General features: G+C 42.1%; 1 protein-coding gene across 1 annotated transcript in view; it reads right to left on the reverse strand.

The window, feature by feature from the left end:
* GAD2 (glutamate decarboxylase 2) overlaps nt 1–26,979 on the reverse strand; it is a 747,960-nt gene that overhangs the window by 64,634 nt on the left and 656,347 nt on the right. Inside the window, exon 15 of the mRNA XM_044066149.1 lies at nt 2,350–2,439. Coding sequence (XP_043922084.1) covers nt 2,350–2,439 — 90 coding nt within the window. The remainder of the gene's footprint in view (nt 1–2,349; nt 2,440–26,979) is intronic.

Consider the following 26,979-nt stretch of genomic DNA (forward strand, 5'->3'; position numbering starts at 1 on the left):
GTGTACATGAGGCAGTTGCTGCATTGCCCAAGTATGCCCAGATTCACCAGGTAGACAGGAGAAATCACCGGAAGCTGACCCTTGGACATGCCGGTTTAGGTGCTTTTTTTGTAAAGTACAAGAGCTGTTTTCCCTTACATTTGCAATGTACTTTGCAATTAAAGGCTGTTAAGTGCCTACAATTAATTTCTCCTTATTAACAAGGAGAGTTGAGTGCTTGTATCAGTTTAAGGCTTCTTAGTGCTTTCCAGCAGGTTCTAGAGCAAGGGCTAGTCACAGGGGTTCAGATTTGAGTGCTACTACTGAGAAACCAGCTAGTTCTAAGGGAAAATTTGAAGAGCATGCATACCCACACTAATCACTTTCTAAATGGATACAACTCTGATGTTAGTGTAACACTATGTGAACAAAATCTGTCCATTTTAATTTATTATTCTTATTTCACACAGACAATAATCAATCAATCTATAAAATATAAGGTGATATCAGATGCTTAAATTGAAAAAAAAAGTGTCCTTCAGGTAAAAACATATCTTGCCACCTGATGTAATGGTACTAATATGAGTAATAAGTCAGCACCCAAATGGGATGGATTAAATTAAGCAAACAAACAAACAAATAAAGAAAAAAAATAGCAAGTAAAGAATGAATGTATTCAAAGTAGTTGATGAAAGAATTATATAAGGGGAAACTGTTTTCCCTTATAGTAATTTATTTCGCATTTGTTAACCGGGTTGGTCCAGCTGGGTAAGAATTTACCCTTTTTCAGTGGAGATCCGAGGGGAAAAGCCCCAGACATACAAATACATACAAATAGAGACAAATTAACAATATTAAAGAGCAAAATTATAGATGCAATGGATAAGAAGAACACAATGTGCTCAATGGAATAGTACATAGCTATATATACAAAAAGTGTAGTAATAGGTTGTAACAGGAGAAACAACAATAATAAATCCAGCAGGTAAGCAGGAAGGAAGTTAAGGTTGTAGGTAATATAATGAAAATAAACAAGGTATAATTAGATTAGTGGCTAGAAGAAGAAATATTTAAGTGCAGGGGCTTCAGAATTGAGGAAAAGTAGAGTGAGAGTAAAAAGTAGAGAGGGGTGACTGCACAAGGGACCATAGGTCAGAAGAGGAAACGATGAAAAAGAAGATACTAGTAGAGAAGGGATGTAGTGAACTAGAGAGAGGGTACAGAAAGAAGAGCAGTTGGATAAAGTAAGTTATAGAAAGAGGAAAAAGGTCTTATAGATCAGACTTAGTGGTGAAGTGGGTATGTGGAGAGGGATGGGTTAAGTAGGATGATAACAGATACATAAAGGGTTGTTATGGAGGTACACTATCAGGTCATGTTTGAAGTTAGGAAGGGAGGTATGACATGTATTTGATAGAAAAATATATAAAATGTGAAAAAATATATATAATTTGGTATAAATTATTTCCTTCACAGTAACAGAAGTTTGGTAAAACTCCTTTCTAACATAGTAACAGTGTAATATTTTTAGAACACACCATCTGCAAGTGCAGAAAAAAATATGGAGTAAACAAATATAATTAGCTTAACAGACTGTGCTTGTGTGAAACAAAAAAGTAAAGGAAAATGACTAACACACAGCAGAAAAATTTACAGTCTATCCTATCAATGAAAGAACCTTTCAGTCTTTTGATAACTGTTTTTTTCTGGATGAGATAAGGATGCAAAGAATGGTTTAATACAGGAAAAGAATATTTCATCAAGGACAAAGTTTTGAAACTAGATAAAATTACTGTGAAAGAAAAGTCTGGTGGACATTTTGTAATTTGAGTCAGCTGAGGAAGTGCAGCATATCTGACAGTGATCTGTGGTATAAAGAAAATGTTATAATCTCAACAGTAGTGCTTGGTCGGCTTGTTTCAATAAACCTTACAGTATATGAATATACAGTTATACAGTATCAGTCTGTGTAACCTGCTGATAATTCAATTTAACAGTTAATTTTGTCATTCCTACTTCTGTAAAATGATGATGTAACTGCACTTTCTTGTTAGTGCAGATCATTCATTACTCATAATTTAATCTTATAATCAGCAATCACCAAATGGTACTGAAAACTAATGTGTCAGTTCAGATTCACATGGGCATAATAATTATTGTGAACTATCAAAACAAATTACTATAGTGCTATTTGCTTAAAAAGTAATTTCTTAGTATACTAGTGTTGTAAAAACAATTTGCAGCACTGACTTCTACACAAAAATTAGATGCATATTTTTAGTACTTCTTTTTTCTAGAATATTGCATTTTACATGCTAAGAAATTACTCTGCCTTCTAGGTCAGACTGATCTTTCATATTTTATTCTTACCTTCATTAGGCACCTCATTCTTTCTTCTTTATCTTCCATGTGGCGTATACTTGGTGGGACGTACCAAAAACACACATTTGTATGCTGTGGCTAAATAAAGATGCATGTTGTTAGTAAAGAAAAAATAATTGGAAGTCAAATGTTTCTAAAAGATACATTCTTGCAGTTTATCATTTATTTCTCAGTGCATTCTAAGTCACTCTAGCCACTTGAGTAAGTGTTCAGTTATAGAGCAGTGAAGAGAACTGCAGGACACAATTAGTACAAAAGATGTTCAACAAGACTTTCCTTCCCTGGATGTTACAAAATGTCAGTTGTTCACAGCAGCCATCTGGAAAAGGTGCAATGAAACCATTATAGTATTAAGATTCCATTATGTTTCATTTTTCTAATGATTCTGTTCTGAGTTATACTATAGGGTTTAGTCTGTGGCTGTATGTTAAGGGAGGGAGTATTTAATAATTCAGAGAAGACAGCAATTACCAAATCTGAAGGAATTACAGAGAGCTATGACTGTAAGTTCTTAATCAAGGGGCATAAAACAAAATAACTAGGTACTTTTTTTACTTCTGCAAGCTAAAATGAAATCAGTTTTAGTATGCTGAATATCATTAGTGCAGTAGCAGGTTTTTTTTATATTTGCTTGGCAATTTTAACTTTACAAGACCCACATCTCTTTCAGAAGATAATAATTATTCTGAATTATAAGAATAATTCAGAGAAGACAGCAATTACCAAATCTGAATGAATTACAGAGAGCTACGACTGTAAGTTCTTAATCAAGGGGCATAACACAAAATAACTAGGTACTTTTTTTACTTCTGCAATGAAATCAGATTTAGTATGCTGAATATCATTAGTGCAATAGCAGGTTTTTTATATTTGCTTGGCAATTTTAACTTTACAAGACCCACATCTCTTTCAGGTGAGTTCTAGCAATGGATGGGAGTCAGCTCCCGAGGCACATTCTCTCAGAGCAGTGCATGATGGGAATTTATAGAAATAGATGTTCAGAAGTACACTTCTATGACAGTCTTCTCTTCCCTGGCTGCATTAAACTAGATTTACCTTGATTTAACTATATGTTCTGCTTATGCAGTTTGGTAACATATCCAGTTTATAGAATATGCTAACTACAAAAGGTCTTCATGAGAGGGATCATTATTGAGTTTTTTGCATCCAGGTCCACTTAACCCAAAATCATTGAGATCCAACCCCAGTCATATAAAATCAACACATTTTTCTTCTTGTCATTGTTGTTTTTGATATTTTGTTAACTTTCTATCAAGTCAATCTAAGCACATGAAGACTCCATAAATATTTGCCCTAAACTGTGTGTGCTGTGTCTTCAGTGAGACAAGTAATCACTGACAGGGGGGCAATCATCACTGTAGCTGCTGTATCAATCCATTGCATTGCATTGCTGGTCTTTCTCTTTTACATTATTCAATCTTGTGAAGCATGTTACCTTTTATGGTATTTCTCTCTGCATGATGCATCCAAAGTATACATGTCAAAGTTTTGTCATGTGCATCACTAGGGGATATTTAGGATTAATCTCTTCCAATATTTATTGATTTGTTTTTTGACCAGTACAAGATATATACAGTATTTCTCATCAACAGCATAATTCAAAGGTACTAATTTCTTGTTTCTTCACCATCTAACTTTCACATCCATGTAATGTTATTGCAAATACCACAGTCTGAACAAATCAAATTGCCATACACAAAGATATGACTCTCTACTTGAAGGTCTTATTTAAGTCCATCATGGTTATTCTGCCTAGACAGATTTGTTGTCAGATTCCTTCACTGTTTGAGTTTTTATTATTGATTATGTTCCAAGCTGGGCGAAGCTATCTGATATTTCTATTTCTTCACCATCAGGAATACATTTATTAGTTTTATCAGTTGTCAGTATTCTTTTCTTCTTCAGATTGAGGTGCAATTTTGAGACTATGCTGTTAAATCCTGAAAGCAGATCTTCAGATCACTCTTTTTTTCATCTAGATATTTAGGATAATCAGTATAGCAAAGGTTGCTGATAATTTTTCTACAATTTTTATTCCCTAATTTTCTAATAAAACCCTGCTTTTCTGCCCATTTGTCATCATACAAATTAAGCAGATATGGGAAAGTGTGTAGCTTTGCTGCACACTTTTATCAATCCTAAATTACTCTGCTTTTTCCTCTACTGTACGAATTAGTGCATGCTCATAAATGTAAACATTTATTTATTTATTTATTACATTTGTTTACCAGGAAAGTCCACTGGGCCAAAAAGAGCCCATTTTCAGTGGAGGTCCAAGGAAAAAGCTCCGACAAGAACATAGATACTGAAAATATTAAACATTAATTGGTTCAAACGTAGATACAGGGCCGGATTCACAATGGCTTGCACGGAGTCTAAGAGTAGAGTAAGACTCCATGCAGCCATCGTGTCTGATGAGCGATCCAGGAACAGCCTGCAGGGGCATGCAAGAGAGCTCCTAAAAACGGCTTTTACACGGACAGGGCTGGGATATGCAAATTACCTCAATTGCACGCGAAAGGCATGCAAATGAGGTAGATTTGCGATTCAGGAAACCCGAACCTGTCCGAGTAAGAGCAGTGTTATTTGCAGAAATGTACTCAGTTGACAACTGAGTACCATTCTGCAAATAGCAAAACGGAGCCATGACAGCTCCAAATAAAAGTTGCATCCAGTGCAAGAAGCATGCCAATGGCCAAATATATGGCCATTGGCAATGTTTCCCGATGCAATATGAAAAAAAAATTTTTTTTCTACGATTTCCGATGTTTAAGCATAGCGCAGCACCACGCAAATGGGCTGCACTCTAAAAACCAGAAAACTAAAAATTAAAACCCACAAATGTGAATCTTATTTAAATTGTTAATGTACAATGCAAGGGACTGGCAGGCTGAAGACAACATGGCCACCGAGTAGAGGTTGCTAAGGGGCGAAGCTCAGTCTAAGAGATGTAACCAAGCATTAGTAGGCAATCCTATGCAAAGGAGGGTTAGGATAGTGAATTGCAAGTTTACATAGCAAATGAGCACAGTCAGTGGAGTGTAGGAGTAGGATAAGGGCAGTAACAGAGTAGAAGATAGGTGACATCATGAGTGGGGTATGCATGAAAGAAGTGAAGCTCATTGGAGCAGAGTGGCATGTGTCAGCTGTCATTTACACATCATGGAAAGAGGTGTGTCAACAGGTAGGCTAGGTAAAGGCAAGAAATGGAAGGTGTATGTGTGGATAACACCAAAGTGTCTTGCTGAGCGGGTATGCACGCATGTGCGCACCTGTAAACCCGAGTGCATGTTTAAGCCAGAGTAAGAATGGATAAGGCTGTTTAAAGAGCTGTAAGTGCGTTTGCACTGGTGTGCATGCGTTTTAACCCAAATAAGCAAGTTTTAGTCCGTGTAAGCATGTGTGCACGCGTGTGAGCTGCTGTGAGCGTGTTTGCGCTTGTGTGCGTGGCACTGCCCCCCGAGGAAACAGAAAGGAAAAAGGAAGCACAACAAATAGTAGGAAGCTATCAGGGAGTACTAGCAGAGCTAGCAGGTAAAAACAATCAGAATCAGGCAATTACACAGGCAGTACACTAGCCCAGCCTAGCATTTAAAACTCTGCAAACAACAGTCCATTGTGTTTCTCCCAACAGACACTGCAGTAAGCTAATAGAAGTAAAAACTAAAAAAGCTTTACTGAGACAAAGAAATGTTAGGGGCTGCCATTGCTGTTATAAGGTGACATATGCAACATGCTGAGGGTGGTGACAATGGAAATGCTGCTGGACAACCCACAGTGAGGAGACGGAGAAGAGTGTACAGGCCCAGGGTAACCTACCAGGGGCTACATGAGCTGGAGATAGTGGAGCACTATAGAGTGGACAGAGACCTCCTGCAGCAAGCTGTTGAGCTGTGCAGGCCACGCCTCACACACTGAACCAACAGAGGGGAACCCATCACAGTGGAAACCAATGTATGTGGTGGCCTAAGAATATTAGCAACAGGTACCTTCCAGAGGCCAACCGGTGATATGATGGGGATATTACAGGCATCAGCATCCAGGGTACTGCACCAGTTGCTGGATGCCATGTCAGCACATGTCGGTGATCATGTATATTTCCCCAATTCCTGTGAGGTATTGGCCAGCAATATGCGTCTCTCAATAGACTGCACGCACATATGCATCAAAGCACCAGCCGGCGAGCGGGGTAGGGTCTACTTCAACCGCAAGGACTTCCCCTCCATCAACTGCCAGGTCATGTGTGATGCCCAGGGCATAATACTGAATGTATGTGCTGGCTGCCCTGGAAGCTACCATGATTCCCATATCTGGAATCTGACACAGCTATACCAGACATTTGTCAATGGGGACATCCCACATTGTCACCTAGTGGGGGATGCTGGCTATGCACTGGAGCCGTGGCTGATGACACCCATCAGAAATGCACACACACCTGAACAGGACCGCCATAATGAGGCACACGCACAAACACGTAATGTAATCGAGCGTGTGTTTGGGCTGCTCAAGTCACGGTTCTGGTACCTGGACACATCTGGTGGAGCCTTGCAATACTCACCAACTACATGTACCCAAATTGTCATGGTATGTGCTATGCTACATAATATGATCCTGCGAAAACATCTGCAGCAGGACCAGCATAGGCCTGGTCCAAACAGCCCCCACCATTGCCAAGGCCATCACAGGCAGAGTGTGACTCGAAGGAGGAACAACCTGAGCCTGCCCCAGTAAGGAGGTGTGCCCAGTATGCTTTGGTCTTGGCAAAGAGGCAATGCATAGCACATACACTGGCTCAGTAGGAACTCTGGAAATTATACCTCTCTCTGACTTGCACATATAGTAAAAGGGATGCCTAAGTTGACACTACCTGCTTCCAAACATGTACAGGGAGTGTAGTATGTGCATCCAACACAGGCAGCCCTGCAGCACCACCTGAGGCATGATTGCCATGTGTTAAGCAATATAAAGCAGTGCTAAACAGCATTTACCACCATGTAGTATATGCAAACAAAATCGCACACACCAACTAGCACAACTGTGGCCAATGTTCATAGGTTCATAGGTTCATACTAGGCTATCTGCCCTAGGGCATTTATAAGCCTAGCCAGAGTGTGTTTGGCTTTCGTCACGCATTTTAAATTAATTTTGCTATGCCCTTTGTCGAGGTTAGTATACTGTGCCTCTGTCTAACCTACGATCTCCCATCCACTCATCAGGATTTCTCTTGAAGAGAGTCAATGACGGACTCTGCCTAACCTGGACTGGGATTTTATTCCAGAGTGAAGGGAGCCTCTGGGTTATGAATCTGTCCCTCCAGCATGTCCTATTTATTTCAGTGCTGAGGTTCAAGTCTCTCGAGCGCGTAGCTCGATGGGATTTGGATTTTCTGAGGTGCAGCATGTCCATTAATTCCGGGTTAGACATGGCTTTATACGTCAGGCATAGATCGCCTCTGAGCAGGTGGTATGCCACTGAGTAGAGCTGGAGTTTCTTTAACCGGACAGCATATGGCATCTGTTTGAGCCCTTTGATCCTCTTGGTGAGGTACTTTTGGGGTCTTTCCAGTTGCTGCAGGTGTCTGGTAAGGTATATCCCAAAAGGGGCATTGTACTCAATTATGGGCCTGATGAGGGATGAGTAAAGAGGCACAATGACTTCCCCTGATCTAGATGTGAATCCCTTCATGATTAGGTGGGCTATATAAAATGTTTTTCTAACCACTTGGCCACGTGGTTGTCAAATGAGAGATTGCTATCAACTTGGGTCCCCAGGTCCCTAATTACTTCTTCTGTACGTAATGGATTACCACCTATGTGGTAATTTGTGGGCACTTTGTTTTTGCCAAAGGGGATGACTATGCACTTTTTGGCGTTTAGCTTGGGGCCATGGCTCTGGCACCAGTTGTCTGTTTCTATGAGGCCCTTTTGGAGGATGCTTGTGTCAGTTGGAGAGTCGATTATGGCACCCAATTTGCAGTCATCTGCAAACTTGGTGAGCCACAGTCCTTCCGTGTTGGCCTGTACCTCCGAGAAATATATACAGAACAAGAGTGGTCCCAGGACTGAGCCTTGTGGGATGCCACTTGTAACTGGTTTGGAGTCTGATATGGCTCCAGCAATTCTAACCATGTGGGTTCTGTCCTTGAGCCAGTTTGCAACCCATCTAGTGACATAGGGGTTTATATTTAAGCTGGTGAGCTTATCTATAATGCCCAAGTGGGGTATTGTATCGAAGGCTTTTGTGAGGTCCAGGTAGGCTGTGTGGACCACCTTCCCCTCGTCAATGGCCTCGGTGACTGTTTCAAAGAAATCAACCAGGTTTAAGAGGCAGGATCTGCCCTTAACAAAGCTGAACTGGGTAGGATCCAGTGTCTGTAGGTCCCCAATATCTTTATTTATGAGGTCCATGATGATCCTTTCCATAGCTTTGCAGACCAAGCTAGTCAGGCTTATGGGGCGATAGTTTCCCGGATCCATTGAGGCACCACCTTTGGGGAGAGGGACTACTGTTGCTGAATGCCACTCTTTGGGTACATATCCTGTAGTAAGGCTGAGACTGAACAGTAGTTTTATGTTTGGGTTTAGCTCCTCTTGGAGTTCATGTAGGACGCAGCCCGGAACACCGTCTGGTCCCATTGATGCTGTGTTTTTTGCTTTGGAGAGGGCGTCTCTTACCTGAGCATCTGAGATGTCAGGGGGGCAGCACTCTGCTGGGATAGATATTTGCCCTTTTGGTGGGGAGGGGGGGAGAAGTTTGCACTGAACCTGTCAGCTAGGATGTTGGCAATGTCTGTGGGTTCAGTGTATTTTTTGTCATTTTGGACTAATTCTGAGCATATCTGGGAATTGCAACCGAACACTGTGCTATGCATGTAGGATCTGCATGGCCCGAAAATACCAATAAAACAACTGTTGGCCAGCATGTGTGTGAACCGGAGCTCTCGAAACCAAAACGCACCAACAAGCTAATCAAAAAGCATAGCTTTATTGTTCAAACCGGTTTCGGCAGAAAATGCCTTCATCAGTGAAAGAAAATCAACATTGCAAAGCAAAAAAGCACATAAATATTTATATGCATCCCCAACCAATAGGAAACATGGTATGTTCCCGCTCCTGAGTGCTAATTACATATACATAAAGTGACAACATAAAATAGAATGATACATAGCTATAATAAGAGTTAATGAAAAACATTTCTTGATAGTAATGTATAATCATGTATATGAAAATATACATAAAATAATATCAGAGAGTTAAGCAAGGATCATGAGTATATACACATTAGTAATAAACTTATACATGAACATGGCACTAATAATATGCCATTGCAAATGTTGAAAATACCAGGATCCATGTAGGAATCATAAAAATGAAAACTGTTGAAAACAGATATCAACTCAATTGATATAAATAAAGGTTGATAGTAGTCTGTCATTCTCACCCATGTAGCTAAAGTAGTTAGGAAGACCTTCTACATTGCCCACCTTATCATGAAGGGATTCTCATCTAGATCAAGGGAGGTCATAGTCTCCCTATACTCATCACTCATCAGACCAATGATTGAGTACAATGCCCCATTCGGAATGTATCTGACCCGACACTTGCAGCAGCTGGAGAGGCCACAAAAGTTCCTCACCAAAAGGATAAAGGGTCTCAAACATCTGTCCTATGCTGCCCGACTGAAAGAACTCCAGCTCTATTCAGTCGCTTACCGCTTGCTCAGAGGTGACCTTTGCCTAACATACAAGGCCATGTCAAACCCAGATTTGATGAATATGCTTCACCTCAAAAATCTAGATCCGTCAGAGCCACAAGGGCAGGAGACTTAAACCTCGACACGGCTATTAATAGGACGTGCTGGAGGGATAGATTCATCACCCAAAGACTCCCTATGCTGTGGAATAAAATCCCGGTATATGTGAGGCAGAGCACCTCGCTGGCCTTGTTCAAGAGAAATCCTGACCAATGGATGGGAGATCGCAGATATACCCCAGGGATTACCTCAGTGTCACTGCTCAACAGAGGCACAGCAAAATAATGGGTATAGTTCCCCATACTAAAGGGGTGGCGTAAGCCACAAAACTATGGGCTAGGCTTGTAAATGCCCTCGGGCAGATAGCCTAGTATGAACCTATGAACCTATGAACCTATGTAATGAATATATAATTGTATCGATATAACATGAGAATGTGATAAAAATAGTATAGGTTTCAATAGTCCAATGATATAAAGAAACCAGATTCCGACTATGTTAAGTGTTAAGAAAGTAAAAATGTTGACATATCAAAAAACAAGCCAAAAGGTAGTATAACAAAATGCCAAATAACAAATCACATGAAAGTATAAATGTACATAACATTCAACAATAATAGTTGTGTAAACCACAAATATAAAGAAACATACTGTATTAATGGTTGTAGAACAACCATAAAGAAATACAATGGTATAAAAATACAAATATTAAATAAATAATATTCCATGGTTGTAACAAAGCTAAACATAGTAATGCTACCTAATCAACATTATAGGTAAGGTACAACATAGATTCCACATAAAAGATTATTATTACAAATGGTCATTCAAACCTGGTGGAAATAATGCCCCCAGTGTGATGATCCAATATTTTTCTTTGTGGTTGAGAATACTATGCCATCCTTGTGAGTTGCTTCTGTCACCAATAATTTTATCAATGATCATAAAAGTAAATTGAGCATTTTGATGTTTTAATGTATGTCTGTATAGGGCATTGGTTTCTTTTTTATTTTTGATGTCACTTCTAATGTTCATTCATATGGGTTCTGAGTGACCTGGAGGTATGGCCTACATAAAAAGCCGAACATTGGCAAGTAGCCAAATAAACCACCCAGCTGCTGCTGCAATTTCCAAAGATTTTACATTCATGCACTCTACTAGTGTTCTGGCTGGTACATTGTTTGAATTTGCTAACTTGTTTGCAAGAACCACAATGACCACAGGGGAATGTGCCCAACAATGCATCCCCAGATTTGTTTATGTATGGCTCCCCCACTTTCCTTGTGTTTAAAGTGAGAAACAAAGAACCTAATGTTTTGCCTCTTCTGTATGTAAAATGACACTGTGATCCTAAAAGTGATCTGAGCTGGTCATTAGCCAAAAGAATGTTCCAATGTGTATTGATAATGCCTCTGATGGCATTGTGATTTCTGCCATAGGTGGTAACACACCTGATAGTAGATTTTGAAGGATTGCTGTCATATGTTTTGTATTGTAATAATATATCCTTGTCAATATTGGTAGACCATTCCCATGCCCTAGCAATACCCTGTTGTTTGTAACCTCTATCTACAAATCTATGATATAGATCTAAACTGGCTCGTTCATAGTCTAGTTGAGTTGAGCTTATGCGTTTGATACGCATGAATTGTGACTTGGGTATGTTGCGGATGGTGTGGCATGGATGCATGCTAGAAGCATGTAATAGAGTGTTGTATTGGGGGTATTTACGGTATGTCTTAGTATTTAGGGTGTGATCCCTATTTCTGGAGACTGTGACATCCAAAAAATTGATGGTTTGTAGATTATATGTAACCGTAAACTCAATTCCCCAAATATTGCCATTGAGGTATTCGACAAATTCCTCAAGGTATGTAGCATTTGCTCACCACACCATCCAGCAATCATCTAAATATCTGCGCCATATATCAGTTTCCACAAGATAGATGTTATGTAGTGGATCATATATCATGCATTCTTCTAAAAATGCCATGAATAGATCCACATAAATTGGAGCAAAGGAGGCTCCCATGGCCGTGCCCTGGAGCTGCCAGTAACATTCCCCTTGGAAATAAAAAAACATTTTTATTCAATACATGTTCAGTCATGCAAATAAGCAAGATATTGAACCCAGGGGAATATAGGGCAGACAGGTCTAACCAGTAATGAACAGCTTGTAAACCCGCCCGATGTATAATACCGGTATACAAAGCTTTGACATCTAGTGAGCACATGAGCCAACTAGGATCCAGTTGTGTATCCTGAATAATCCATAAAAACTGTGTAGTATCCTGCAATCTTGCCCTGACAAAAGTCAATAGAGGTTTAAGGTATTGAGTAAGGAACATGGATAGTGGTTCTGTCAAAAATCCAATACCCAAGACAATTGGTCTGCCTGGGGGTTTTGAAATAGATTTGTGAATTTTGGGAAGTAAATATAAAACTTGTTTCTGTGGATCTTTGACCGTAAGATGTAGAACACTACTCTTGCTAATGATACCTTCTTCTTCAGCTAGATTCAAGAAGGAGTCTATTTCCTTCTTGAATACTGGAGTAGGATCAATGGCCATGTTCATGTAACAATGTGTGTCAGATAATTGTGACCTACCCTCATTGAGATAATAACACATATTCATAACTACCACTGCTCCACCCTTGTCTGCTGTTAGAATCGCAATATTGTGGTTGTTACATAACTGTTGTAAGGCCGTAATCTCAGGCGGTGATAAATTATGTCCAAGTATGCTGAATTCCTTGTGTTGGAAATGTAAATCCCTGAGTACTGATTGCATGAAAATAGATATGTGTTTATTCATCGGTGGCTGAAATTCAGATTTGAGAAATCTGAATTCATTAGATCTTTGAGATTCCCTGTCAGAAAAAAACAATTTTAGGTTCAAATTGCGACAGAAACTGATAACATCTGTAACAATATTGTATTCATCAGAAAAAAAAATGGGTACAAAACCAAGTCCTTTATTCAAAAGTTGTTCTTGTTCATGAGACAAAGTTACCTAGACAGATTTAAAACATTCTGATAAACACCATCAGTTATGTTAAGAGGTTCTGAATCAACCCCTCCAGGGAGTTGGATTTTGTTCCTGTGCTTATGTTTGCATCCACCTCAACGCCTTGTGCCATTTCTAAAGGGATTGTCATATTAGATCTTTTCCAATTAGGTGATTCCTTAGGTCCAACACTATCATTAGCTGTATATGAGGAATGCTCCCCTGACGTACTTGTATTGGACTTGTCTCTGGTTTTTAAGATTGATCTAGGTCTTTTTCTAGTTCTAGTAGTTGTGGACCCCTGACTGGCATCCATAAATCTAACTGTTCTATGTGACTCGAAAGGGCGTCCTCTCTGATAATCTGAGTTGTCCCTGTTAATTTTTTTGATTTTTCTTTCTCTAGTTATTTTCTCATGGTTTGCCAGCTCCTTTGATAATTTCTTGGTAGATTCACTGAATGTAGGAAGGGACTCAAATTTTTTACATTCCTGACATAATATTCTAACCTCATTGAGGTTTATATCCACCATTCTCTCATAATATTGTGCCAATATATTAACAAATAACATGGATGCTTGTTGCAAAGCTTCATTCCATTCATTGGTTAGTCTCTCTTCAGATCTCCCAACCAATGGTTGCAAACGGATCCTAAGACCCCTAGGAGAAATATTCTTGCTCAAGTATGCATGAAACAATCTTAAGTGCCAGATGTTAAATCTTAAATTTTGAAGACCCTTAGTAAGGGCATGAAATGCCAAATCACATTCGTGGGGTAAACTTTGTCTGGATTCATTTTGATTACTGCCTGGTAAGATATTGATTCCGAACACATCAATATCCTCACGATTGGCACATAATCCTGAAAGTATATTTTCCAAATCCATGTTGCTAATATAGGGTGGATAAATGTATGAAGAAAACAATAGGGATATATTATTACAATACAAAACATATGACAGAAATCCTTCAAAATCTACTATCAGGTTTGTTACCACCTATGGCATAAATCACAATGCCATCAGAGGCATTATCAATACACATTGGAACATTATTTTGGCTAATGATCAGCTCAGATCACTTTTAGGATCACAGTGTCATTTTACATACAGAAGAGGCAAAACATTAGGTTCCTTGTTTTCTCACTTTAAACACAAGGAAAGTGGGGGAGCCATACATAAACAAATGACTATGTCTGGGGATGTATTGTTGGGCACATTCCCCTGTGGTCATTGTGGTTCTTGCAAACAAGTTAGCAAATTCAAACAATTTACCAGATAGAACACTAGTAGAGTGTATGAATGTAAAATCTTTGGAAATTGCAGCAGCAGCAGCTGGGTGGTTTATTTGGCTACTTGCCAATGTTCGGCTTTTTATGTAGGCCAAACCTCCAGGTCACTCAGAACCCGTATGAATGAACATAGAAGTGACATCAAAAATAAAAAAGAAACCAATGCCCTATACAGACATACATTAAAACATCAAAATGCTCAATTTACTTTTATGATCATTGATAAAATTATTGGTGACAGAAGCAACTCAAAAGGATGGCATAGTATTCTCAACCACAAAGAAAAATATTGGATCATCACACTGGGGGCGTTATTTCCACCAGGTTTGAATGACCATTTGTAATAATAATCTTTTATGTGGAATCTATGCCATACCTTACCTATAATGTTGATTAGGTAGCATGACTATGTTTAGCTTCGTTACAACCATGGAATATTATAGCAATAACCCACGCCTGGGTTTGGGTAATGCTAAATTTACCCACGGTTGGCGTGGTTTGGTCCCGAGGGTGAAGCCCGAGGGACCAAACAAAGCCAACCGTGGGTAAATTTAGCATTACCCACACCCAGAAGTGGGTTATTGCTATTATACCATGACATTATTTAAGAAAAGAAACTATTACTTTTCTTAAATAATGGCATAGTATAATGCCTGTTTACTGCCCTTCCGCAGATGTCTGGCATCCGCGGCAGTTCTGATGTACTGCGCCTGCGCAGTACATCAGAGCTGTGGGCAAAAGCAACGGAGAAAGCAAGATCTCCGTTGCTTTTTTTTAGTGTTTCGCTATGTTAAATGAGTTTAACATAGTGAGACAGTTTTAAAATAAGCAACGGACATCTCCGTTTTCAACATTTTCAACATTTGCAATGGCATATTATTAGTGCCATGTTCATGTATAAGTTTATTACTAATGTGTATATACTCATGATCCTTGCATAACTCTCTGATATTATTTTATGTATATTTTCATATACATGATTATATATTACTATCAAGAAATGTTTTTCATTAACTCTTATTATAGCTATGTATCATTCTATTTTATGTTGTCACTTTATGTATATGTAATTAGCACTCAGGAGCGGGAACATACCATGTTTCCTATTGGTTGGGGATGCATATAAATATTTATGTGCTTTTTTGCTTTGCAATGTTGATTTTCTTTCACTGATGAAGGCATTTTCTGCCGAAACCGGTTTGAACAATAAAGCTATGCTTTTTGATTAGCTTGTTGGTGTGTTTTGGTTTCGAGAGCTCCGGTTCACACACATGCTGGCCAACAGTTGTTTTATTTATATCTGGGAATTCCCACCCAGGTTCCTAACATAACTAAAGAAAGCCTTGTGATTATCCTTAGTGTCCTGTGCAATTTTTCTTTCGAAGCTGGCCTTAGATGATTTTATGAGTGCCCGTAGTTTTTTGCTAATACTGATCAGAGATGCTTTCCCTTTTTGGGATTTTGCTCTATCATGTAGTAGCTTCCTCCATCTATTGTATAGTTTGTTTATGGCTGGGGTCCACCAGACAGGACATGTGCCTTTGGAGGATTGGGTCTTGGTTTTATTTGGGATTGCATGATCCATGCATTCTTGAAGGTGTTCATGGAATGCGTTTATAAAGGATTCTGCGGTCTGGGCCGTATTTTCCACAGGCCCGGGGGCTTTGAAGGATTCCACCTTGGTTTTGAGGAGTGTGAAATTTGCTTCAGAGAAGTTTTTCACTGTGGTTTTCTGGGCAGGGGGTGGGGTCAGGATGTGAATATCCAGTGAGATTAGTTTATGGTCTGATCTTACCAGTGAGGGATACACTTCTGGTCTGGAGCATAGAGTCCCCATGTTGGTGATGATCAGGTCCAGTATGTCTTCCCCTCTTGTGGGAGTGGTAACAGGTTGCTCCATAGCATTTGAGTTTATAAATTCTAGGAACCTTTGGGCTAGGGTGCTGGAGCTAGAGTAATGCTCCCAGTCTAAGTTTGGGTAGTTGAAGTCGCCCAATATAATGGTGTTTGGAGAGACCTTCATATTTTCCAGTGTTCTCAGGAAGGCTGAGTGGGTTTCCTGGGTTTGGGAGGGTGGTCTGTAGCAGGCTATAAACTGGAAGGCAGTTTTACCCACTGTTAGTTGCACATGGATAGTCTCTGATGCTTCGTGCTATGCCACCAACCTGGAGGTGTGGGTATCTTTGACGAATATTGATACTCCCCATCCTTTTGTGGTTCGGTCCAAGTTTTGGGGCCGAAAAGCATGGTATGAGGTATAACCTGGTAGTGCTGGGGTGCTCTCGGGAGCCTTGAACCAGGTTTATGTTACTGCACAGATATCGATGTTCTCCATGCTAAGGAGAGTTTCGAGTGCATGCATCTTGAGGTTTAGACTTCTGGCATTGAGGAGCATTACTCTTAGTTTCTTATCCCTTGTGATACCTATGGAGGTGGGTTTGTCTTTTGAGCCTTGCCTAAAAAAGGCACTATGGGGGTAGCAAGAGCCTTTGCCAATATCCGAAAGCCCAGGGGTGACAGGTGCAAGCCATCCCTAGCGAAGCATCGTGGCTTGTCGAGCATGTCATCCCTGGCTGACAGGCATTGGATCCCCTTTGAATGACACCAATACTTAAGCCAATTGTTGAAATTGATCATCTTGTCTTCATATTGTGGCATCATTCTTGGTGAGGGTAAGATGCTACTCAAGGTCAGGGTCATACCGGCCTGGGCTCCTCTATGTCTCTTTTCATGTAGTCCAGGGAGGTACGTCTCAGGTCATTCACACCAGCATGGACAATGACTGAGTCATATTTCTACTTGCCTTGGAGTGACCTGAGTGCTTGTGTTATGTGGCGGATCCTAGCGCCTGACAGGCAGCTCACCATGAGCTTCTCCTTGTTCAGCCTGGTGAGTGGGACGTCAGTGTGCCTGATGATAGAGTCACCTATTACAAGTGTATCAGGTGTGTTGTTTAGCCTTAAGGGTTGTGACTGTTCAGCACACTGGCTTTGTGAGCTATGTGTTGCACGTGTTTTGTTTTGGGGTAGCGCTTGCTTGGGTGTCTGCTTTGGAGGTCTCTGCTGCTTAGGCAGATTTTTATTTAGAGCCTCCGAGTATGTTTTTGTGTGTTTATGTGTTTGGTTTGCTGTTGTGGTAGGTCTATGTGAGACGGGAATTGTAGTGAGTGTGATTTCATTCTCCTCCTGACTGGTTACGCCAGTACTGAGTTGAGAGAGCTTAGCCTCCAGTTTGGCTATATGGTTGCATCTCTCACATGTGTTGGAATTTGTTGGGAGGAGGAGAGGGTTGTCTGTGTACATGAGGCAGTTGTAACATTGCCTCAAGATTCCCAGATTCACCAGCTGGACCGGAGAGGAGATTGACAACTGACCATTGGACATGCTAGAATAGTATTGGGAATTCCTTTATAATTGAAAAAGGGCCAATGGGGAACAAGGTACTCAAGGGGAGTTTGTCAGGGTGTAGTGCTTTTAATTTTTTAGTGCTGACTTAGTGAGCAAGTGCCAGGTAACTTAAATGCAATGTGTTACAGGTAACTGAATGCAAAAACGACAAACAGTAAATTTCTTTCAAGTGAAACAAGGAAATAAGTACAGTAAGCAATGCAGATATCACTGTAAGTAACATTGTTGATACTGTTGAGTAATATTGGGCAACGTCCAGCAATGTTGGTGAATACTGAGCAATGTCGGACAAGCCTGGTCTAAGTAGGGCATAGTTGAACAAAAGCCAACATGCTCATATTTGCTTAACTGGCCCTTAAGCAGTCTGGTCTGCTCAGTATGAAGATATAAAGCAGTGATGGGCCTTGAACCCAGGAAACTGTGCACTATAGTTAAAGTACTGTACCTCTAAACCATGACAGTATTGCAGTGGTCAGCCTGTATGAAGGAATGTTGATAAGTCTATGCAAAGTATCTCATGGAAACCCTGCAGGCACAGCATAATCCCTGTCGAGTTATGACACAAAGGTGAGTCCTGCAGTAAGAACAGAACCTGACTTCCAACACACACACAGTATAAATGTTAATATTGGTCATGTTCACACTCATCAACAAATGTAGTGGACCTCAGAGAGCAAGATACTGAAAGGTCACACTGGGCATGCTCACACACTTGAATAAATGAGACAAATGTCAGGCAACAAAACACGGAAAGCCTGAACTGGGCATGCTCACACACTTAGGCCATGTCTGAGTACAGCAGTGGGCCACACATATCTGGCAGTTGCATGTGTTAACCCATGAACCTCTCACTATCCAGCAATCTGCCCTGTGCACACAGTTATATGACAACAGACACATATATAATATAGTGGAACCCTGTCATAATCAAATATGTTCTGCAGATACCTAAGTTGTTCATAGAAACTGGTAAAGCAAAGACGATAAAGACCTGCAAACAGTATCACCAATAAACATTGTGCATCCCGAACATTAGCATAGGTTCAGAGGTCGATACTAGGCTATCTGCTCTAGGGCATGTACAAGCCTAGCCAGAGTGTGTTTGGCATTCGCAACCCTGTCAGATTACTACACTGTGCGTGTGAATAGTAGGTCACACAAGATAGCCTATGTACGTTTAGGCTAGTGTGCCTCTGTCTAGCAGGGACACAGAAGATTTCCCATGGGTAAACATACGATCACCCATACAGTCGCCAAGATGTCTCCTGTAGGTGGTCAGTGGGTGGCTCTGCCTATGTGAAACTGGGATTACAATCCAGAGTGAGTGGAGCCTCTGGGATAAGAATCTGTCCCTCCAGCATGTCCTATTAACATCTGTGCTGAGGTATATGTCCCTGGAGTGTGTAGCTCCAAGGGAGTTGGATATCCTGAGGTGGAGCATGTCCAGTAATTCTGGGTTGGGTATATCTGTAAACAACAGGCACACATCATATCTGAGTAGGTGGTAAGCGACTGAGTAGAGCTGGAGTTATATCCGAACTGTGCAGGGCATCCGTGTGAGTCCCTAGATCTGCTTGGTGAGGAACTTCTGTGGCCAGTACAGTTGCTGCAGGTGTCGGGTAAGGTACACCTCAAATGTGGCATTGTAACCAAGCATGGTTGTGATGAGTATTGGGGCACAATGACCTCACTCGATCTAGATGTGAAACCATATGGGATAAGGTGGCCTATATAGAAGGTTTGTCCAACCACTTTGGCAATGTGATTGTCAAAGGCGACAGTACGAACAAGTCATGTCCCCAAACCCCTAACAACTCCTACCATATGTAATGGAGTACTACCTATGTGGTAATGTGTGGGCATGTTGTTATTCCCAAAGGGGATGACTATGCAACTAATGGCATTTAGCTGTAGGCCATGGCTCAGGCACCAGTCATCCATCTCTGTGAGACCCTGTTTGAGTATGCATGTGGCAGCTGCAGAGTTGATTATGGCACCCAGTTTGCAGTCAAGTGCGAACATGGTCAGCCATATTAACCCTGTGGTAGCCTGTACGTCAGACAAATATATACTGAACAAGAGAGGTCCCAGGACTGAGCCATGTGGGATGCCACATGTAACTGGTGTATAGTCAGACATGGCACCTGCAATTCTGACCATGTGGGTGCTATCCCTGATCCAGGTAGCAATCCATCGTGTGAGATATGTGTCCATATCAACGCTGGTGAGCCTATGCATAATGGCCCAGTGGGTTATTGTGTTGAAGGGTTTTGCAAAGTTCAGGTAGGCTGTGTGGACAACCGTCCCTATGTTGATGGACTGTTAACCGTTTAAAGAATACAAACAGGTTCAAGAGGCAAGATCTGCCCACAACAATGCTGAAATGTGTAGGACACAGTGTCTGTAGGTTCCTGATGTCTATGTGTATGAGTCCCATGACAATACACTCCATAGCTTTGCAGAACAGGCTAGGTAGGCTTATAGGACAATATTGTCTGTGGTCCGTTGTGGCACCAACTCTGTGAAGTGGGACCACTGTCGCTGTACGCCATTCCTTGGGTACATATCCTGTAGTAACTCCGACACTGAACAGTGATGTAATGTGAGGGTTACGTCTGTCATGAAGCTGGTGTAAGATGCAGGCCAGGACACCATCTGGTCCCATTGATGCTGTGATGTATGCTTTGGGGAGGGCAGCACTCACCTGTTACTGTGTGATGTTATGGAGGTTACACTCTGTTGGGATGGATAGTTGCTCCTTAGGGGGGATAGGGGGAGACATCTGCACTGAATCTGTTTACCAGGATGTTGACAATGCCAGTGGGTTCAGGGTAAGTTTAGTCAGTATGCAGTAACTCACAGCATATCAGTGAGTGTCCACCCAGGTTCCTGACATAACTGAAGAAGGCCGTGTGATAGTCCTACGTGTCTGGTGCAATTGTCTGGTAGAAGCGGCCCTTAGAAAAGTTCATGAGTGATCGTAGCTGTCTGCTAGTACAGATCACAGATGCCTTCCCCATCTGGGATTGTGCTCTATCATGTAGTAGCTTCCTCCTGATGTTGTACAGCTTATTAATGGCTGGGGTCTACCAGACAGGTCCCCTGCCATTGGAGGAGTGAGTCCAGTTGTTATCTGGGATAGCACAATCCATGCAGTCCACTAGGTGTCCAGAGAATGTGTATGTAAAGGATTCAGCAGTCTGAGCCATATTTGCCACTGTCTCAGGGTCTCTGAAGGATACCACCTTGCTTTGGTGAAGTGAGATGTTGGCTCATGAGAAGTTCACCAAGATTACCCAGGATGGGTGTGTGGAGGGTATATGTATGTCCAATGAGATACATGTATGTTCTGACCTTACCAATGAGGGGTATATCACTGGTGTGGAACATAGAGTCCCCATGTTGGTGATGATCAGGTCCAATATGTATTCTCCCTTGTGGCTGTGCTGACTGGTTGTGCCATAGCATATGAGTCTACAAATTGTAGCGACTGTTGGGTGAGGGTGTTGGGGCTTGAGTAGTATCCCCAGTCAATATTTGTGTATTTGAAGTCACCCAATATAATGGTGTTTGTGGAGACCTTCATATTCTCCATAGTTCCCATGAAAGCCAAGTGTGGTTCCTGAGTTTGGGAGGGTGGTCTGTAGCAGGCAACAAGCTGAAAGGCAGTTTTGCACAATGGTAGTGGTATATGTATGGTCTGTGCTGCTTTGTGCAGTGCTACTAACCCGGATTTGTGTGTATCTGTGATGTATATGGATACTCCCCCTAGTTGTGTTGTCTGTTCCAAGTCTTGTGGTCAGAAAGCATGGTATGAAACATAACCTGGTAGTGCTGGTGCACATAAGTGAGCCTGAACCAGGTATCTGTTAGTGCACAGATATTGCTATCCTCCATACTGAGGCGAGTCCTGAGTGGCCGCAATATGAGGGTAACACATCTGGTGTTGAGCAGCATTACCCTTAGTTTCACTTAACCTGTAATGTCTATGGAGGTGGGTTTGTCTTTTGAGCCCTGCTTAAAAAAGGCACTATGGTGGTAGCAAGAGCCTTAGCCAGCATTCGAAAGTCCAAGGGTGACAGGTGCAATCTGTCCATAGTGAAGCTACGTGGCATGTCGAGCATGTCACCACAGGCTGACAGACACTGTATCCCCTATGAATGACACCAATTTGTTAGCCAACTGTTAAACGTGATATGTTTGTCTGCATACTGTGACATCATAATTGGTGGGTGTAAGATGCTAGACAAGGTCAGGGTCATACTGGCCTGGGCTACATGATCAGAGTGTTCCTCCATGTATCATGTTATGTGGTCCAGGGAGTAACATCTGAGGTTTTATGCACCAGCATGGACAATGATGGTGCCAGTCCTGTACTTGCTTTGGAGTGACCTGACTGCATGTGTTATGTGGCAGATCCTGGCACCCGACAGACAGCCCAAAGTGACTATTCCCTTGTTTGGGCTGGTGAGTGGTACATCAGTGTGTCTGAAAATAAGTGTCGCCTATTACAAGTGTATTAGGTGTGTTGTTTAGCCCGAAGGGGAGTGACTGTGTGGCACACTGACATTGTGAACTATGTGATATGTGGGTATTGTAGTGGGGTAGCAGTTGTGTGTGTGTCTGCTTTGGAGTTCTCTGCTGCTTAGGCAGAGTTCATTTACAGCATCTGAGTATGTCTATGTGTGATAATGCGGTTTGAGTGCTGTCACTAGAGGATATGTGAGACTGACATGTGGTGTGTGTGGTTACCTTCGCCACCTGATAGACTGTGCCAATCATGGATCGAGAGAGTTCAGCACCCTGTATGTCTATATAGGTGCATCTCACACATATATCTGAGTTTGTCGGGAGGAGGAGAGGGTTGTCTGTGTACATGAGGTAGATGTGACATTGTGTCAACATCACAATATTCGCCAGCTGGACTGGAGAGTGCACACGAAACCGACCCCTGGTCATGCCAGGATATTATGATGACATACTCTGTAGCCTGATCACAAAGGATAAATAGGGTGTTAAGTGTGTAAAAGAGTATAACAGGGATTAGTGCTCAGGTCCGTTGGTGTTTTGTAAAGAGTAGCTGAGAAGGAGTCCAGACTGAATCATGACACCTCCTTCAGCTATGTCATAAATAGCAGTGTACACCCATATATGTCCTGAGTCAGGGCCAACTGTACCTGACTGACAATGCCGACATCCTGACAGACAGGCCCATATATATACATACCCACCTCCCACTGACAATAGTCCATATCATCATACCAAGAGATATCACATGTAGAATGGATGAGCAGCTACCCCCAATGCCAAAAGCATGGCAACAAGTGGAATTCATTGATTCCCAATATGTGTCATGCATAAACTACAGAACAAACAGATCCAGCACCTGAACAGTCAGCTGAGCCTCACCCCCTACACAGGATGTGGAACCGTTGAATGTGTTACAGCAACATATGGCACTCCCCACAAGCACAACACAGCATGGGAAGTTCAGTCCAGTATGCCTATGAAGTCTGATCTGCAAGGCCATGGAGTCTATCATGGTTGAAGTCATAAAGAGAGCTATTGGAAGCTGACATACACACAACCCTACCAACTGTGGTATGTTCATGTGCGGATCATGTTTTCCAAACATGCTAGACTGTTTGCAAGGTAGCCACCCAGGACATACATTACTGAACACAGCTACACATGTCTCACATAGACTTTGAATAGCCCTTTATCAACATCCCAGACACATGTATTATCCACAAAACCAACAAGCTGTGCATAAATATGTGCTGACATATGAAGGAATGTCAATGTATCCACAGATAGATCACACAAGGTAAGGATTATGAGGTCCTGTTCAAGCTGTTGACACCTGCTGACCCACATGGACCATTCCTGGAATGGCATAAAACAAAGTGTACACACATCACCATGTCCAGTCTGATGATGTCACCATCCTATAAATACAGAAGGAGAAGGGAAACCAGCTAATAAAGCAAACAGTGTGCCATGTTAATGCGTTTCTCTCTCTAGTATCATAACATAGGTAGGGGTTTGAATCCTGCAAATGCTGTGTGTGTGTTGGGGGGGGGGTGTATGTGTGCAGTTTGTTTTGAGAGGAGTGCCCTTTTTGGAGACTGGGAAAACTCAATAAAAGAGGTACATTCCTCTTTGGAAAGTCTGATGATGTCACCATCCTACAAATACAGCAGGAGAAGGAAAACCAGCCAGTACAGCAAATAGTGCGCCGTGTTAATGCATCGCTCTCTAGTATCATAACATAGTTAGGTAGGAGCTTGAATCCTGCAAACACTGACTGTGTGTGTGTGTGGGGGGTGGTGTGTGTATGTGTGCAGTTTCCTTTGAGAGGAGTGCCCTTTTTGGAGACTGGGAAAACTCACTAAAAGAGGTACATTCCTCTTTGGAAAGTCTGATGATGTCACCATCCTACAAATACAGCAGGAGAAAGAAAACCAGCCAGTAAAGCAAATAGCGCACCGTATTAATGCGTTTCTCTCTAGTATCATAACATAGGTAGGGATTTGAATCCTGCAAACACTCACTGTGTAGGGGGGTGTGTGTGTCACTGTTGGTCAATGCAGTGTGGGTTTTGGTTTTACTATGGTAGGACATATTATGATTAAAACAGTAAGTGCATTGCACACATCAGGTATCTGCATGGCAAATATATATGTGTGCATGTCCTCTCAATCAGTACATAGGTGTGAAGCCTGCATACTACATGAATACATCTGTTTCCATTGACAGGTTGTGCCGCTGCTTCTCAGATCGTAGGTCACATATGTATGTATGTGACAAGGCCGTCCACTGTTGTGATCTGTGGCCAAGGTCATCTGTGCCACACACACCCATGACAGTTACTAAAGAGTAGTGTGAGTGAGGGTATATGCCTGGGGTATATGTCAGACATGTTCATACACAACAACAACTGGCAATAATGGACAGTCTGTATAGGTGTACAACTGCCTTGTGGATATGCATTCAGGCCTCTAATGTCTTATGCGATACACCAAGGGACTCCATAATACCTATGGATATGTGGATACCAAGGGACACATGACATAACACGAGGCTGTATGTACACATTGGTACCCAACATACATGTTGAGGTCTACCATCGATGTAGTACTGACGGGATAGTATGTATAGTATATGTGGATGACTATGCCATAGCTGGCTTACTGCTATACAGCATGTATCAGACAACAGGTATCTGTCTGTATGATACCCTTGTGTAGGATATGCATCCCATCCAGGGAATGCATTGTAGGCCAATGCATGCATTTCCAGATGTGGATGGACACATCCCTAGTGTGTTTGCATGTACCTAAGGGGGCTATATGCCAAACAGGTGTGGTCCCAGGAATGGGTGGTGGTCAATACCACTGGTTAGTGTTAGAGTATAGTACCAGAAGGATCCAACTGTTACTGAGTTCCCTACAGCTGTGTGTCATTTGTCAGGACATCATCCAATGATTGCTTATAGTCATGCTGTTGAGGTTGTGTATACTACCAGACCGCAAATCATTGATAGATATTAACAGTATCACCCACAGCATAGTGCCAACCCATGTCATACACACATGTGGACCCATGTTAGTACATAACTGTAGTAGAATGCATACTGGCCATTGAAAGATACTATGAGATGTTAACAATGTGTACAACAGGGTATGCCACATGTCCCATGTGTCCACCATGCACGTACATGCAGACAGTGTGCACCCACCAAGTGCACGTGGTCTACTGGGATGGTCAATGGACAGGCCAGCCGCAGCATGGCTGGGGCTGGTACTGCCACTAAGGGAGCAGCTGTGAACTATGGGCCATCCGCGACCACTGCCAGCTGTTGCTGGCATGCATCCGCGTCAACATTGCAACCGTCCCGCATGGTCCTGGCTCATGGAAGACATATTGTGGAGGGTGTCTACTGTCTCCCCCCAACGTATATCAATGACCTCGGTGTAATTCTGGATGGCACCAGCAAGGTCACAGATGCTGTCATTGATAGCGGTGTAATGGGCCCTCTGCACCCTAAGTCCCTGTCTGGTGTACTGTTCCATACATGCCTGAGCCTGCATTACAGCCCGGACCCGGAACATACTGGACGTTGTAAGAAATGTGAGGGCACGTCTGCCATGGGCAATACGACCAGCGGTGCTCCCCCGAGAGCCCCTGGACCTCCGCCTATGTGGTACCATTCCAGGAATCCGGCTATGGCTGCTGTGAGGGGATGCAAGTACCATAGGTATCACACTCTCCTGGTCAATGCCAACTGTATGCTGTCCCTCGCCTATGGCCATTGGTGATGAGAGATGTATTGACAGTATGAGTGTGCGCATAGATGGGGTTGAACGTTGTGTACTGTCGATTGGCGGAAAAACGACAGACCCTGTCAAACCTTCCTGTGCCAGAATACATGTCTCATCATCACCACTATTCGTGGCAGTGGTTTCAGTTTCCCTGCTGCTTTCGGCCACCCCTAACACAGCACCTGTGAGAGGAAGACAGGAAACACACTTTACAGTCTGCACATGATGCATGCCCACATGAACACATGAACACATGCACACATGAACACATGAACACATGCACACATGCACACATATACACTCCTCACTACAGCACATACACACACTCCAGCAATCCAACACATACTGTATAGTGGGTGAAGGTGGGTGTCAGTATCACAAGGCTAACAGTCACCACACACGTGTCAGCATGCAGAATATGTGTTGCACAAGACCATGTAGTGCAAGTGTAGACACCCCTATTTCATGGCAGTGTACATGGCTTTGATACAACTGTGCAGTTGTTCAGTGATTGGCTACACCCTGGAACACAATGTGTACCTGGACACAACTTTGCTGTGCAAGTATTATCAGCTCTGCAATGCCCTGTGCACCATCACTCACAGGTATACATGCCACGGCTGCATGTGTTATCTGTGTGACACATAGATTTCCATGTCTGAGTACAGTGTCTGTGTCCATAGCAGATAATAATGGGCACAGGTGTAGCACATGCATGCTATGTACACACACACAGGATGAGTGGTGCATGTTGATGTGAAGGAATACCAATGCTCGATATGGCCAGTGTACAGTGGTTATGGTGAGTGTGGGACAT

The sequence above is a fragment of the Protopterus annectens genome, chromosome 3.part0 (assembly GCF_019279795.1).
Source record: "Protopterus annectens isolate FY-2018-M chromosome 3.part0, PAN1.0, whole genome shotgun sequence".
NCBI classification, from domain to species: Eukaryota; Metazoa; Chordata; order Ceratodontiformes; family Protopteridae; genus Protopterus; species Protopterus annectens.